This window comes from Neomonachus schauinslandi, chromosome 4 (assembly GCF_002201575.2).
Source record: "Neomonachus schauinslandi chromosome 4, ASM220157v2, whole genome shotgun sequence".
Classification (NCBI taxonomy): domain Eukaryota; kingdom Metazoa; phylum Chordata; class Mammalia; order Carnivora; family Phocidae; genus Neomonachus; species Neomonachus schauinslandi.
The window spans coordinates 82,684,943-82,699,364 of record NC_058406.1 but is presented as its reverse complement, the minus strand read 5'-3'; the positions used below and the strand labels follow the sequence as shown (position 1 = coordinate 82,699,364).

The following is a 14,422-nucleotide window of genomic DNA, read 5'->3' as shown; positions in this document are numbered from 1 at the left end:
CTGTCCCCCATGACAGACTTCTTTGGTCCAAAATGTCAATGGTGCTGAGGTTGAGAGAGCCTAAAACAGTACTTGGTATGATAGGTGGTTGATACATGCTTCATAAGGGATTTTTAAAATATCCATCTCTCTGATATTTTTATTTTTTCCTCATTATTTCTCTTTTCCATGTAGCTATCAATGGAATTCAAACTATTATTTGTTGACTAGAATTTGATCAGCCTTATTTTTATTTAAAATTACCGTTTGGGTTAACTTCCTTCTCAAATTTCTCTGTATCTGTATCTATCTGTGCATTTATTGATTTTTTTCTGGCTCAGTGACCATTCATAGTGAAGTGGTTACTCAACCCCGATTCAGGGTTGTAAGCTCAAAAAAATTCAAGGCTTACATTAGGGATTCATATCTAATCCTTTTCCAAAAGTTTTGGGTAGAGAGAAAAATTAGGAAGTATAAATTAAGTACTGGGGAAATATATGTGTGTGTGTATATATATATATATATATATATGCATGTGTGTACATATATTTGTACACTCATCCATATTACACATACATAAACCACTTATGTGTGTATATATAAAATTTTAGTTTTATATATATAAAAATGTTATTTTATATATATGTAAAACTCTTTTTTTACATGGAAAGCTTTTGGGGAGGTCACTAGGGGATAACTTTCTAACCTTCACCTGCTTATCTCTCAGCAGATGGGTTAAAATTTCCCTAAGTGCTGCCATGCCCATCTTTAGAAGGTATTACCTTTCTGAATGGGAATTGAACTCGTAGAAATGCTGATTCAGTTTGACAAGAAACAGGTGGAGGAGAAAGAGAAATATCCTTCTTGGTGCCTCCTGGATTGTTAGGCGGGGCCTGATGGATGAGTTAGCACCTCTCACGATTTCTGAGAGATGGTGGGAGGGCATCATGTGCCAATTTAGATAAGCAGAGTACATGAAAAAGGATTTGTAATGCTATCCATTATTGGAATCTTTCTTCTCCTTGCCTATTTGCTGGGGAAAAATAGGGTTATTTCAAGAGCTCCCTAGGTGAAAGCAGGTAGCTTTCATTTCATGCACTGTTCTGGTAATAACCTCCCTTAATCATCACGAGATAATGTCCCCAATCCAATTTCAACATGCAATTTTTTGTCTTAGAAAAAGGACAGCACATAAATGCTGGATGCACCCAGAAGGGGTTATTTCAGAAGGCAATTTTTTCTGCTGCTAAGTGTTCATTTATCTCTTTCAGTTTTTGGTGGACTTGACAAGGACTAACAACCTAATGAAGTTTGCCACTGAGGCCAAAAAAGGCTGGAACTCAGGAGAGTTACATCCTACCTTCCATCATTTTATTTGCTAGCAATTGTAACAACCTTTAAAATGTATTGAGTATCTACACCATACCAGGCATTGACCTAATTAGTCCTCCCAACAACCCCCTTGAGTACCACTATTAGTTCTATTTGACAGGTGAGCAAGCAGGGGGCTTAGACAGGCAACGGGTCTGGAGGCTTAGAGGTAGCTTGTGGCAGGACAGAATTTGAAATCAAATCTTTGCCAACAGAGCCTGAGCTTTTAATCACTTTCTAATTAACCACTATGGGAACAAAACTTTAAAAAATGGATTCTTATGAACTTAGACACAACATTTATTTTGCAGAGCAGTGTAAAAGGATTTCTTACTTCCTATCATAATAGAGAGAGAGAGAGAAGACTGACATCCTAGCTGGGGTCCACTCACATGTAAAAGTGCTGACTCATTACATATAAAGGTAATATTTCTGTCCTGGCCTTCATTAGAGTTACTGTGTTATACTAGGAGTTTTTCTGCTTAGTGGACAGTCTGACCAGGATTAAAGTTAAACCTTTCTTTCTTCCTTCCTTCCTTCCTTTCTTTCTTTCTTCCTTCCTTTCTTCCTTCCTTCCTTCCTTCCTTCCTTCCTTCCTTCCTTCCTTCCTTCCTTCCTTCCTTTCTCTTTCTTTCTTTCTTTCTTTCTTTCTTTCTTTCTTTCTTTCTTTCTTTCTTTTCTTTCTTTCTTTCTTTCTTTCTTTCTTTCTTTCTTTCTTTTCTTTCTTTCTCTTCTTTTCTTTGCTGCTTGAGTTTGGATTTTGGTAGATGTTCTTAGAACAGTCTCTTTCAGAGTCTGGGGTTTCTCTGAGCTATAGCCACTTTATAGAGAGCCTTTCTTTGTTCGGGCACAAAACTGTTCTTCAAAGTAATAGAAGTTTTAGGTCTTAATTAAAAGCTGGCTGATGTAATTTGATTATAAAACTGTAGCTTGGAGGTAATCACTGATGCCATGTTTGAAATTAAGTTTATGACTGGCTTTAGCTGTATACTTTGAAAGGACTAATGACCTGTTTGCCTCTTGGGAGCCCATGCTCTCTTATTAAAAGCCAAGACTTCACCCAAAGAGGGCCCAATGATCATTTCTCTGGGATGGCCTGAATCAGCAGGACTTGATCCAGGCTGTGCCACCTTTGATTTACCTCTGAAACCAGTTGGTGGAAGTGCTAGGGCCATCTCACCAGCCCCACCCCAAGCAAGACAAGGAAGGATCTGGTTTCTTTTCGAACTCACAGGCTCTCAGAGTGTGTTTGCTTCCAGCAGGTGTTGAATTCGGCCCCGAGTGGTGAGCAGTTGTAATCTTTGACTCTTCTCTTGGGCTGCAGATTCTCTTTCCTTTCTTTCCCACTGAATCTTGGGAGAACAGGAGGTGGCTGGTGGCTTACCTACATTTTGTGATTTTTTTGTGGGCAGGGCTACTTTTTTTGTTTTCAGTTCTACCCATGGAAACAAGAAAGTGAGCCCAAAGTTAACCAAAGCTAACAGACTTGGCTTACTTACTTAGCCCAACCAAGCTTCGGTTTTCTCATTTGGCGAATAAGAATAGTATTCACAAAAGGTTGTCTTGAGGAGGTAAATGAAGTCATGTTTGTAAGCCTCTAGCATGGGGTGTGACATGGAGGAATTAGTTGATAATGTAGTAGCTAGTCCTTCCTCTTCCTACTCTGCTAGGGAGGGGAAGACTATCTATGACAACTCCAATAAAAAAGAAAACCTACCACGTCCATTTGGGGATTTGATCTTCAACTTTAATATCAATGATTTTGGAGCAAGGGTGGGTGTTAATATAGCTTCAGGGACACATCTGTTTTTAAAACTACAGTTCTAGACGGAAAACCAGAATAGCACTCCAGCATTATTAGAATTTTCGTAATATATATGGGGATGGGGTCTATTTAACAAATGTGATCTATTTTATAAATGAGATAATATGCTAGTCTGTTTTGACAACCTGCTAATCTCCCCCTCACCCCAATCCATTTCTCCTGTTCTTTTTAGTAATAGAACTCTTTGAGTTTTATATCTCTTCCCAGCTACCCTGCCATTTCCCGGTCTCTTTTGCATTTAAATGGTGCCATGTGACTAAATTCTGGATAATAGGATATTAGCAGAAGTGACCTCTGCAATTTTCAGGTCATATCTTTAAAACAGAACTGTTTGCCCTCCATTTATACTCCCTTTCCTACACTGGAATGAGGATGTGGTAATGGCAAGCTGTCTTTGGCCATCCAACCATGGCCAAAGCAAAGCAACGGGACAGAAAGAAACAGGGTCTCTCTATCATTGATCATCTCATGGGACGTTGCTTCTCCTCTTCCCTTGAATGTCTGCCAGCTAGGATTGTTATGGGTGTGAGAGAAATCTTTTTGGATTTTTTGGAAAAATTATGGAATTTTTTATTATGGAATCTTTTAAAGCATCAAAACCAGTGTGCTAACTAATCGCCTTATGTGGATGAATCTTTGAGTCAACTATTGTCTGAGATTTTTCCATATTTTTTCTTTGATTTGCAAAATTACTCATTAGTATCTTGCATTTCCAGTAGTTAACCAGTAAAAATAGAAAAAGAAATCAGCTTTGTGCCTAGTGGTTAAGGAATTTACATGTTTCTAGATCATTTATCAAATCTGACATGGCTTATATTTACTATAGTTAGTTATTATTGAATGGCTAAGGTTTACAATGAAAAAGGAAAGACCTTTTTATTTATTTTTTAACCATAGTTTGGTTAAATGAATAGCTTTGGAATCACAACAGATACTATTGAGTATATGTAGTTGATGACTTTAATCAGGTAATCTTGACTGCAGTGTGTTGGTCATATGTAATGGGCAAATAAGTGATTACTAATGGATCAGAGGTTAAAGATATTTTGTCTTTATAGACAGTTTACTTCATGGTATTATCAAACTATATTTTCTCATAAAATTGAGAACATGCAGTCTAGTAGAAGGTGGGCTTTTTTGTGTTCTTTTTAAAAAACTAGGGGTCTGATAAATTTCATCGAACATTTGACACATGGTTTAAAAGCACTTACTGCATGTCAGGCACATTTTATTCACCAGGCTGAAATAAAAGTATATCAAAAATGATGAAGAATACTTGTATGCACAGGCATAGGACAAGAATTGCCCGATAAACAGCCTTTGCCAAAGGGCATGTGTATAAAAGGAAGATCTAACCCACCAGTGCAAACAATCACATGCTATGGGTAAGCATGCCAGAGAATTAAAGGGCATTTGGCATACAACAAACATTCAGTTTGCCCTGAGCCAGATCTTTTGCCTCTAATCCAGAGCATTTAAGAACAGGAGGAGCAGTACAACACAGAAGCTTCAAGAAAACAAGAGGCAGAGAGCTAGCCCAGAAGTGACATTGAAACAAATGTCACTCTGCTCTGATAACTGGGAGCAGAGCAGATGTTTAGAAAAGCTGAATAATTTATAGTTACATGTGAGCAGCTTTTGCATGGGTGAATCTCATCTCCTAATATAACTCGGTAAATATTAATAATTATCTCATGGGCAGATGATACTGATTTGAAACTGCCCTGTAGGCAGGTAAAGTTAGAAGATAATAATTTAGTAGAAAAGCACACCCTCTTAATCAGAATCATATTTTGTAAATTAAGGGTTTCATTTGCCATGAAAAATAAGAAACCAAACTGGTTTTCAGAGAATCAGCCACTTTCACGCGCAGATTACAAACATAACTTTCAAATGAATGCAAATTAATGCACGCTCTGGAGGTTGGTGAGGTATGGCAGATTGGTTAGTTATGGGCTTTTTGAATGTTCTGGTAGGACAGAAACCGGGTGTGTGGCCTTTAATTAGAGCCTGTAGAGAGCCTTGTCGTACATGCCAAACACTTAATAAGAACTAAATAATTTAAAAATAATAATTCAAATTGACCTCTATATAGGTGTAATGAGTTTCCCAAGTGACCTCAAATACTGCTATCGCCAGGACATGGCAAGTTAGCTGCAAATGTGCTTATCCATGATTTGGGGAAGCTTTTTTTTTTTTTAAAGATTTTATTTATTTATTTGACAAAGAGAGACACAGCGAGAGAGGGAACACAAGCAGGGGGAGTGGGAGAGGGAGAAGCAGGCTTCCCGCAGAGCAGGGACCCCGATGTGGGGCTCGATCCCAGGACCCTGGGATCATGACCTGAGCCAAAGGCAGTTGCTTAACGAATGAGCCACCCAGGCGCCCCGAGGAAGCTTTTTTCTTAAAAAAAAAAAAAAAAAAGTTGTAGGGGAAAAATATTTTTAGTGAATAAACTACTTGTAACCATATTATGAAATGGCAAAGCATATGTAATGATGTAGACAGCCATTGACTCTCTACTCAGAAATAATGACTGGCTTTGTGCCTTGCAACCCTGAGCATTTGCCTCTCACGGTATTATAGAGCAGCCACTGTGTTTTCAACTCTCTTTCCACTTCATTTTTGCTTTGCTTCTTGTATTAATTGTTCATATTTGATACCAAGAACAGGACTCTATTATTTGAAGGCCAATAAATATAAATTCCAACCTTAATATAACATAGACTAACCAACAAGGATCAGTTAGCCTGGGGTGGTTTAAATGGACTAAGTGACTCTTGCCTTGTGGCAGACAAAAGAGGCTTTCCAAGGGGTGTGGTCTGGAAGCTTTCTGAGCTCATAAATATAGCCAAGGGGTTGGGGCTGGGGTGGGGGACAATCTTGGGCAATGGGGAAGCCTAGGCTCTTTGGTAGCACATTATACAAAAGAGTCTCTGCCTTTGAACATTCTTTATGACAATGACCTGGAGAATGGGTCCCTGAAACTAACTCCCCTCCCACTTTCTGCTTTGTTCATTTACTCCTTTCTTCCTTCTTTACCCATGTCAACACGGCCAAAGATTTATGACATTCATGCTAATGGTTTTAAATTTGTGTTTCGAGTTACTGAACGTTGTTTTGAATGAAATAATTAGTGTAAAGTCACTTTTGAAAAGTTAAAAGATCTAAAGAGAGGTAAACATAAATATTTGCTTTTGAAGCACTTATGATTTTCAATCTCTTCTAGAAGATGAAGATGGGTTCAATGTGGGGGGTTCTCTATAAATGTTTATTGACCCGAATCAAGAACAAGCAGAATGAGTCATGGTGGAATGGGTCTGGAGTCAGAAAGATCTATGTGTGACTCATGGCTTGACTGTTACTAGGTTTACAGCTTTCTGTGGTTTAGTGTCCTTATTTGTGAAATAACACCAATTAGACTTCCTCCAGAGAACTGTCATTCTCAGAATAATGCTTAGTACATAATATGTGCTCCATAAAGTGTAGCTGTTATTATTAAATTGCACTGGAGTGGTGTTATTCTAATCTACCTTTTGGCCTACCATGGTGGGGGGGGGGTGTTTATTCTGTGTAAATTTAACCCTTATTTCTACTAACCTATGGATGAGATTGGCAGGTGTGAACAACAGAGAAGGCTGGGAGGTGGGGGATAAGGAAATAAAAAAGCATATGTAAGAGGGGAAAGGTGAGAAAGTGAAGTGATGGTGAGCCATCAACGGTGGCCTCAAAAACCAGGGGTACCACTGTCATATAACTTTGCCCTTGACTCAAGATAGTTGGGTACTTATTCTTTTTTATTTTTTAAAGCATTTCAAGGTTTTCCTTTTTAGTTCCTTAATGTTCAAGTCATTGTGTAGTCTTTAGCTGGTCCCTTTAATAGGTGGTATTTTCAAATCTGGCCATCCATTCAGCCAACCATCCATTCAACCAACCATCCATCCATCCATCCATTGATCATCCATATTTTTCCATTCATTCATTTATTAAGCTATGTAGTCACAGTTATTCCTACTATGTGCTAGGCATTGTACTAGGCTTTCTCTAGTGGGGGTTGGGGATAGATTTCTTCCTTTTTTTTTTTTTTGCTGGAAATTTGCTTTATTTTGCTCTTTTTGTGAAGTTAAAAAAAAAATCTCCTGAATTAAAAATAATTAGAATATCTGGGAAATTAAAAACAACAACAGATGAACTCTTGCAAATCTGATAAACCAATTAGTCAAATATGGAGAGTGAAAAACATGCTTGGAATGATTTGACTCATGTAATTGCTTCAGAATAATTTCTTAAGTGTTTCTAGGCAACAGCAAATTTAAGAAGAAGAAACAAATGGTGGGTTCTCTCTCTCTCTCTCTCTCTCTCTTTTTTTTTTTTCCTTTTTTCCCTTTCTCTTCTCTCTCGCATTATCACAGAAGAGCAGGTTGCATCTCTCTCTCCCATGATGTGATGTTAGCTATGCCTGGCTGGGTCAGAGCAGGAAGGCAGAAACATTTAGAATGTGATTATTTTTTATGCAGCCTTCCTTGCTGTGTTGGATGAGGCATTAGTTTCATTAAGGTACACTTGGCCCTCACAGGTGGATCCGAGCATCAGGTAGGGGTTAAATTTGGATAGAAATCATAATGAGCTGAACTTTGATAAATCCATAACCAGGAAAAAATATCATTTAACCTTTATACTTCTACATTAATCCTCTGGGTTCCTTTTTGAAATTGAATCTTGTCTGCTCTTTTTTGAGTTAACTGAGTAGATTATTGCTTCATATGATATTGAGCAGAATGTATTTCCTAATAACTGCATCTCCATTTGTGGAGGAATTTCCCTTAACTTATGTGGGGTGATGGAAGCTGCAGTAGGGGCCCGTTCCTCAGATTTTCTCATGGCATACAATCACACAGAAATCCACTCCTTCATGCAGCTTCCTGTTAGTACCATATGGGCAGGCAATTTCTTACCATTTGGAGACAAATGAAAGCTCGTTAGAGGAAGGCAGAGGGTCAGAAGGGTACTTTGGAATATGAAAAAAAAAAATCCTTACTAGAGAACATTTAATCATAAGTAGATAATCCTTCTCAAAGGGAAGGCAGTGCGTTTGCCTCATTCTCCTTGGCAGTTAACCTTTTGCATTTTTATGCTTATGACATTTCTGGCAGGCGCTCTGTGTGCTCCAATTAAAGTCAGAGGTCTTTGGACACAGTTCAAAAAGTAGCAAGTGTCTGGAGGGCAGCTCGATGCAAGGCATTTTGGCAGAGGGAGTCACGGAGAACAGCTGGGCAGCCGCATAGGAAAAAGGAATCTGGAATGTGAACGACATAGCTCCTTTGGATACTTCTGAGGGTGTTTGGGGTGGGGGTGGGGGGCTCATTTTGGGTGTAGGCTATTGGATGGAGGGAAGCAAGAGATGTGACAGAAGAGGATTTCTAAGCCAGCCTATGAATGTGTGCACGTGCTGTCGGCACCAAGAAGTCAGCGCTGGATTTGCACCTGTGCCTACAATTAGGAAGTAACTGGTTCACTGGTCACAGGAAGAACAGGGCTCATTTGGGAGGCAAATTGAAACTCTACTTAAGCAAAGGCATTAATCAGGGCACCAGGCAAAATACTCACTAATGTTGTTCCAAAGCTAAGAATGTGTTTCTGAGACAAAAACCATGGAAACCTACTTGTTTTCTGAAATGTTGCTTCTCTGAAAGAAAAGATGAGAAGAGGAATGAGCAGACACGCTTTCCTTAAAGGTTAGGTGTGAGTCAGGGGACCTCTGAGTGTGTTCAGTATGGCAGAGAGTCATCTGAATGTCTCTATACAATGATGCATGCAAGAGAGTGAAATCATAGCATGGATTAGAAATAAAAAGGTGCTGTAAAAGGGTAGCACTTACAGGATTTAACTTCTGTAAAAGTTGTCTGCAGGATCTGAGGCATAATTTATTTTTGTAATTAAGACTCTTAATTAGGTTTTAAATCCTGAGTCTTAATTTTTTAGTTATATGAGCCAGGACAAGTTAACATCTACAAATGTCATCTTTCTCACCTATTAAATGTTATCTACCTCATAAGGTGGTTGTGAGAATTCAATGAAGTAATCTATATGAAGTGCTTAACACAATGCCTGGTCTATAACAGATACTCTGTAAAACTTAACTGCTGTTGTTAACATTTCAGCCTTTAAGCCATAAAGAAAACCCATCAATTATGTCTGAATGGAAGGAATCCTCGTTGGGTGATAATCTCAGTTTACTCAAAAAAAAAAAAAAAAAAAAAGAAAGAAAGATTCTTTGTACTGACGTAAAGAAATGAGAGACCTTGGCCAAAAGATAAACATCCCCATCTTTCTCTTAATTATTTTTGACTCTTAATAAGGAATAGGATCTAATATTTTTTGAACACCTACCATGTGTCAGGCACTCCGAAAGCTGCCTCCCTCATAAAGTCTTGTGAAGTCGCTCTAATTGTCCCACTATTACTGACAAGGAAACTGAGGCCCAAAGAGATGAAAGAACATTTCCAGGCTTCTATGTACTACGGTCGGCAGAACAGGGATGTGAAGGCCAAAGGCCACGCTCTTTCAGTTCATCTCACAAGACTGTGGGAATAGTAGTGGGAATGAAAACTCCAGGGGCAGCCTAGCCCTGCTACAGACTCTGAGGTAATAGCAACGTTTCTATTTTGATGTTCCCATTAAAATCTTATCCTCTAACTGAGAGGCCTGGCAGATGGCAAATGTCGCCCTTGAGCAGTCACCTAAATCAAGTGATAAACCGCATTCAGGCTTTGGGATGCCTTCGCTGCCTGGGGAAGGAGCACGGCTCTGCCCGGTTCAACTCCGTCCGTTGACTGGGTTGCTTCTTAGAGCTAACAGGAAAATGTACTTTACTTAGCTGGTAAGAAAAGCTCCTGAGGCTCTGCGGGCAGTTGTTTTGGAGAAAGATTGACTTTAAGAACACCCACTTGATTGTTTAGCAGCTTTAGAAACCTCTGAGAAGAAAATGTTCAGTTATCAGGTAAAGCTGCTTTGGCAGCTTGATTTCTCTAATGCGGGGCAGCAGCGGAGGCTGTAGGCTGAGGAACGCAGACAAGGCACACATATTTTGTGTCTCCCTATGTTGCTTCAGAACATTCTGTTCCCTGCCCATTTTTAACGAGATAAACATGCCTTCATGGGTCACAGCGATGCAAATTCTTTACTAACTCTTTGCAAATACGGCTTTTTGGTTTTTAAACAAAGCGATTTGCTATGAGGTGTTAGGGGTTTTACCATTTCCAGAACATTTACACCCACAGCACTCCTTTAGTTTTACAGTGGGAGAGCACCGAACCTGACTTGCTCTGAGGCCCAAGTTTACCCTTTAATGACTCTGTGACCTTCATTCAGCCCCTGATCTCTCTGAGCCCTGTTTCGTCATCTCTGCCATGGAGGTGTCAGTGTTTTCTTTCTAGGATTGCTGCGAGAATTAAATGGCATGATGTAGGTTCAAGGGCTTTGCAAATTGCACAAGGTCATTTAAAAATGAACCATTCCTGCTATTATTATTTGTATTTGGGGGTTAACATCATCTGGTGATAATAAAGAAGCCCTGATGGTTAATGACATCCCGAAGATCTAAAACAAAGTTGTTAGCGAAGTCACAGGAATGAAAAGCCCGCGTAGGGAATCCAGTCAATAATATTGTAATAACACTGTATGGTGACCGATGGTGACTGCACTTATCCTAGTGAGCGTCATGTAACGTATAGGGTTCTTGAATCACGATGCTGTACACTTGAAACTAATATAATAATATATGTCAACTATATTTCAATTAAAAAAATTAAAAAAGTAAAGTCATAATAAGATGCCAGAAATTGGGTAATGTATAGACACGGAAGTGGTAATTTAATACAGATGTTAGAGCGACACCGAAGAAGATCCGGAGTGTGGTAGGAGCTGTTTGGACAAAGGAGAACCAAGGGACAGAACATGCGTTAAAGACTTCCTATAAGAGATAACAGCTCTTCAGCCCATAGTGTGTGGTCTGGAATGCTGTGTGCTGTCACTTTATAGGCAGCATCGGGTAGTCAAATGAGTTAGTTTCTGATTCACCACTTCCTACTTGTGTGAATTCTTCAACCTCTGTGCAGAGTGATGATGATGACACTGTGTCACAGGGTCATGAAGATTAAATGGAATGATATATATAAAGTACCTGGAGGGTAATATGGCTGGTAAATATGGTTTCTCTACTTCTTCCTGCTCCTCCTCCTTTTTTTTTTTTTTTTTTGGTCAGATAGGAACTCTAGGCAAGCCACCGTCAATACCACTAGAAGCTAATGTGCTTCTCAGAGCATTCAGGCCAGGTTTGAAAGCAATCAGTAGAACCCTCGTAAATTCTCTGGGATTGCTTCCAGTGTCGCCCAAAGTTGTTAATGGAGTTTGAGTTTATGTAGCCACTTCAAAGATCATCAGGTGCAGAGAAAGTTGTAGGTGTTCAGTAAGGGCAGAGACTCTTAACCAGGGGGCTCTCAAGGGAAGCATGGAGGTGTCTGCAGAGCGCAGGGTATGCAGGGGTTAAATTCAGAACTCCTTCGGGGATAAGAGTTCTGTGTTGACGATGAGAAAGTAATCATCAGCTAAGCCAGACTTTGGTAAGAAGCTCTTGCTAAGGGACGCCTTATAAAGGATCAAGTTTTCCAAACTGTAGACTTGATTTAATCATTGAGTTATTTTTAAGTATTTGTTATCTACCATTCAGAGGCACTTCACATCTTTGAGCAAGCAACTGAGGGGTTCGTAAATGTAAACATATCAATGATTACAATATAACTTTTTAAGAATTGTTAATTTAAAAAAATGTCAATAAGAAGGAGTAGTCAATGATTTTAGCTCTTAAGTATACAAGTGTATGAAATTAGGCAAATAAAATGAGAATCAGTTTAAAAAGGAAGCTTTTCTTTATGCTGTCAATTTGACGCCTAATGCAATCTGTCCAGAGTGTGGTGAGGATGGACAGAATGTAGTCGTACAGCTATGGGATATTTTCACCTTCCAGGTGTTTCCTATAGTTCTCACTAAAAAGAACAAATTCGCAGTGAGATTTTGAAAGCTACCTATGTTTCAAAGATCCATAGGCTTTAAATTACTGTCATTATTATACCACAAGAAATCCCATCTTTTTTCCACACATAGGTTAGAAAATGATTCTGACATTTCCCACATCTTTCTTCCATGCTATCTATATTTTGTGCTGATACTGATAACCCCATCTTCTATTCCAGCTTTTCAATTTTTTTTTTCATGTCCATCGCCTCATTTTAAGCCAAGGCAATTTTAAAACTTCCCTTGTTATGTCACAAGTTGCTGACTCGGGACTGACTGTGTGTGATGGGCAGGGGAGGACATCGAGAAGTGAGGTCAACGCCTGTGACCAAATAATTAGGGAAGTAGAAGAGAGAAAATGCTAGTGAAGTATTCCTACAATGTCTTCTCTTCCAAAATATGGTTGTGACTGAGGAGAGCCTGGGAGAGGGGTGACGGAGAGACAATGTAAACACACCCATAGAGTTGTCCCCTGTCCTAAGGTGAGAATGGAGGTTGGGGCTGTGAAGAAGGACTGTGTTTTGATCACCTGTTATGTGCCAGTAGCTTAGCTACAATATACAAAATACATATATTGCTTATTTGCTCAACAATGGTAAGAGATAGATATTGTTACTACTGTTTTATAGATGAGGAAATAGGCTTGGAGTACTTTGGGTAAGTCACTAATATGTATTTAAAAAATAAATCTTGTGTTGCTATGTGTAGGGGATATTTATAGTGAAATTTCTATTGCTTTCTGGTATTGCCTTGCTTTTTATTAAAACCTAAACATAAGAATGGCTCTTATACATGCAACATGGGGCAAAGTCAAAATAAAACAAGTTTGTGGAGTATCTCCGTGAGGGCCGTACCTGGGGATACTTTGTTCTAGAACCTGGATCTGGTGCTGGTCTTGTTGATTTTGCTTCTTCATCTCTTCCTGTTCTTTTCCGCTGCTGACTCCCTCTAGAAGCCATTTCTCCCTTAAGGCCTTTTTCTGATATCAGGAAACAAAGATGTTCTTAAATCAGTCAATAATTTCCAAAATCTCTGGCTGCTTCGAAATCTTATGAATTTTAATAGTGGACAGAGTAAAGAGAAATTATTTTTTCTCACTGCCTTGCCTGAATAAATCTGGTATCTTCCTTCATTGCACCCTTTGTGACCCCCTTCCAAAGCCAGTTTGATGTGTCTAAATCCTATTTGTCCTTTAAGTTCTAGTTCAGGTCCCTCCTTCTCTGTGAAAATCTCCATCCTGCCCCCAAACCCTCCACAGCCCCATCCTCGCCCTCAGAGAACTCTCTTCCTGCAGAATCCCGCGGCACTCTCTGTGTATGTCTAGCACTCGTATGGGGACCTTATCTGTGATACCTTGCTACTGTTTACTTGGTTAATGGTTGTACATCTTGTGTCTTTGGAGTAAAAGCCTCCTTGAAGCCATTTTTTAAATTCATCTCAATGATACTGTACAGCGAACACTCCAAAAAAAATTTTGGAGGGATTATTTGAAATGGTGGCCAAAACAGGAGGTTGCTATTGTATCCTAAACCAATTCAATGTTAGTCTTAGTGGTGTGGTCAGCATTTATGACTTTGCCAACCCAATACCCTTCTTTCTTCTGAGAACCTCCCTGGTTCCAGATACTTAAGTTTAGCACGAATTACTTGTTCTGATAATATGATGCACAAAATTTACTGATCTGTCTGAATATTGGTGAGCTGAATTTTTGTCAACTTTAACAAAACAAAAAATATTTATGCTTTATCACATGGAAGAAAACATTGAATTTGCATGAAAGAATTACAATCCTGGACCTTGAGCCTAAGAAGACCTAAAGCAAATGAGAGATGTGTAAAATTTGGAGGGAACTTAGCTAACATCCCATCCATGTCTTACATAGGAACTGTTAGATATTATTTCCAAAGAGTTTGAGTTTCTCCTTTTCTTCCTGGAGAAAACTGTTCTCTCTATATATCTAATCTATCTGTGCAAACTATTTGTTCAAAAATTATTTTTGGGGATTCGCTGTGTCTAAAATGATGAGAAGAATGGGAGCTTTGTATTTTCTGAGACTTCTTTCTCTGATGCCACAATTAAAATGAGAGCAAGTTAATAGAACTTCTGTCTTTTTTAAAAGGATGCTAGGATCAATCCTACTGGAATATAAATACCTTTGAATTTTAAACAAAATTT

The 14,422-nt window shown here is 38.9% G+C and overlaps 1 protein-coding gene across 1 annotated transcript in view; it reads right to left on the bottom strand.

The window, feature by feature from the left end:
• Window positions 1-14,422, bottom strand: part of PALMD (palmdelphin) — a 50,919-nt gene that overhangs the window by 14,848 nt on the left and 21,649 nt on the right. The window contains exon 3 of the mRNA XM_021690010.2: window positions 13,102-13,226. Coding sequence (XP_021545685.1) covers window positions 13,102-13,226 — 125 coding nt within the window. The remainder of the gene's footprint in view (window positions 1-13,101; window positions 13,227-14,422) is intronic.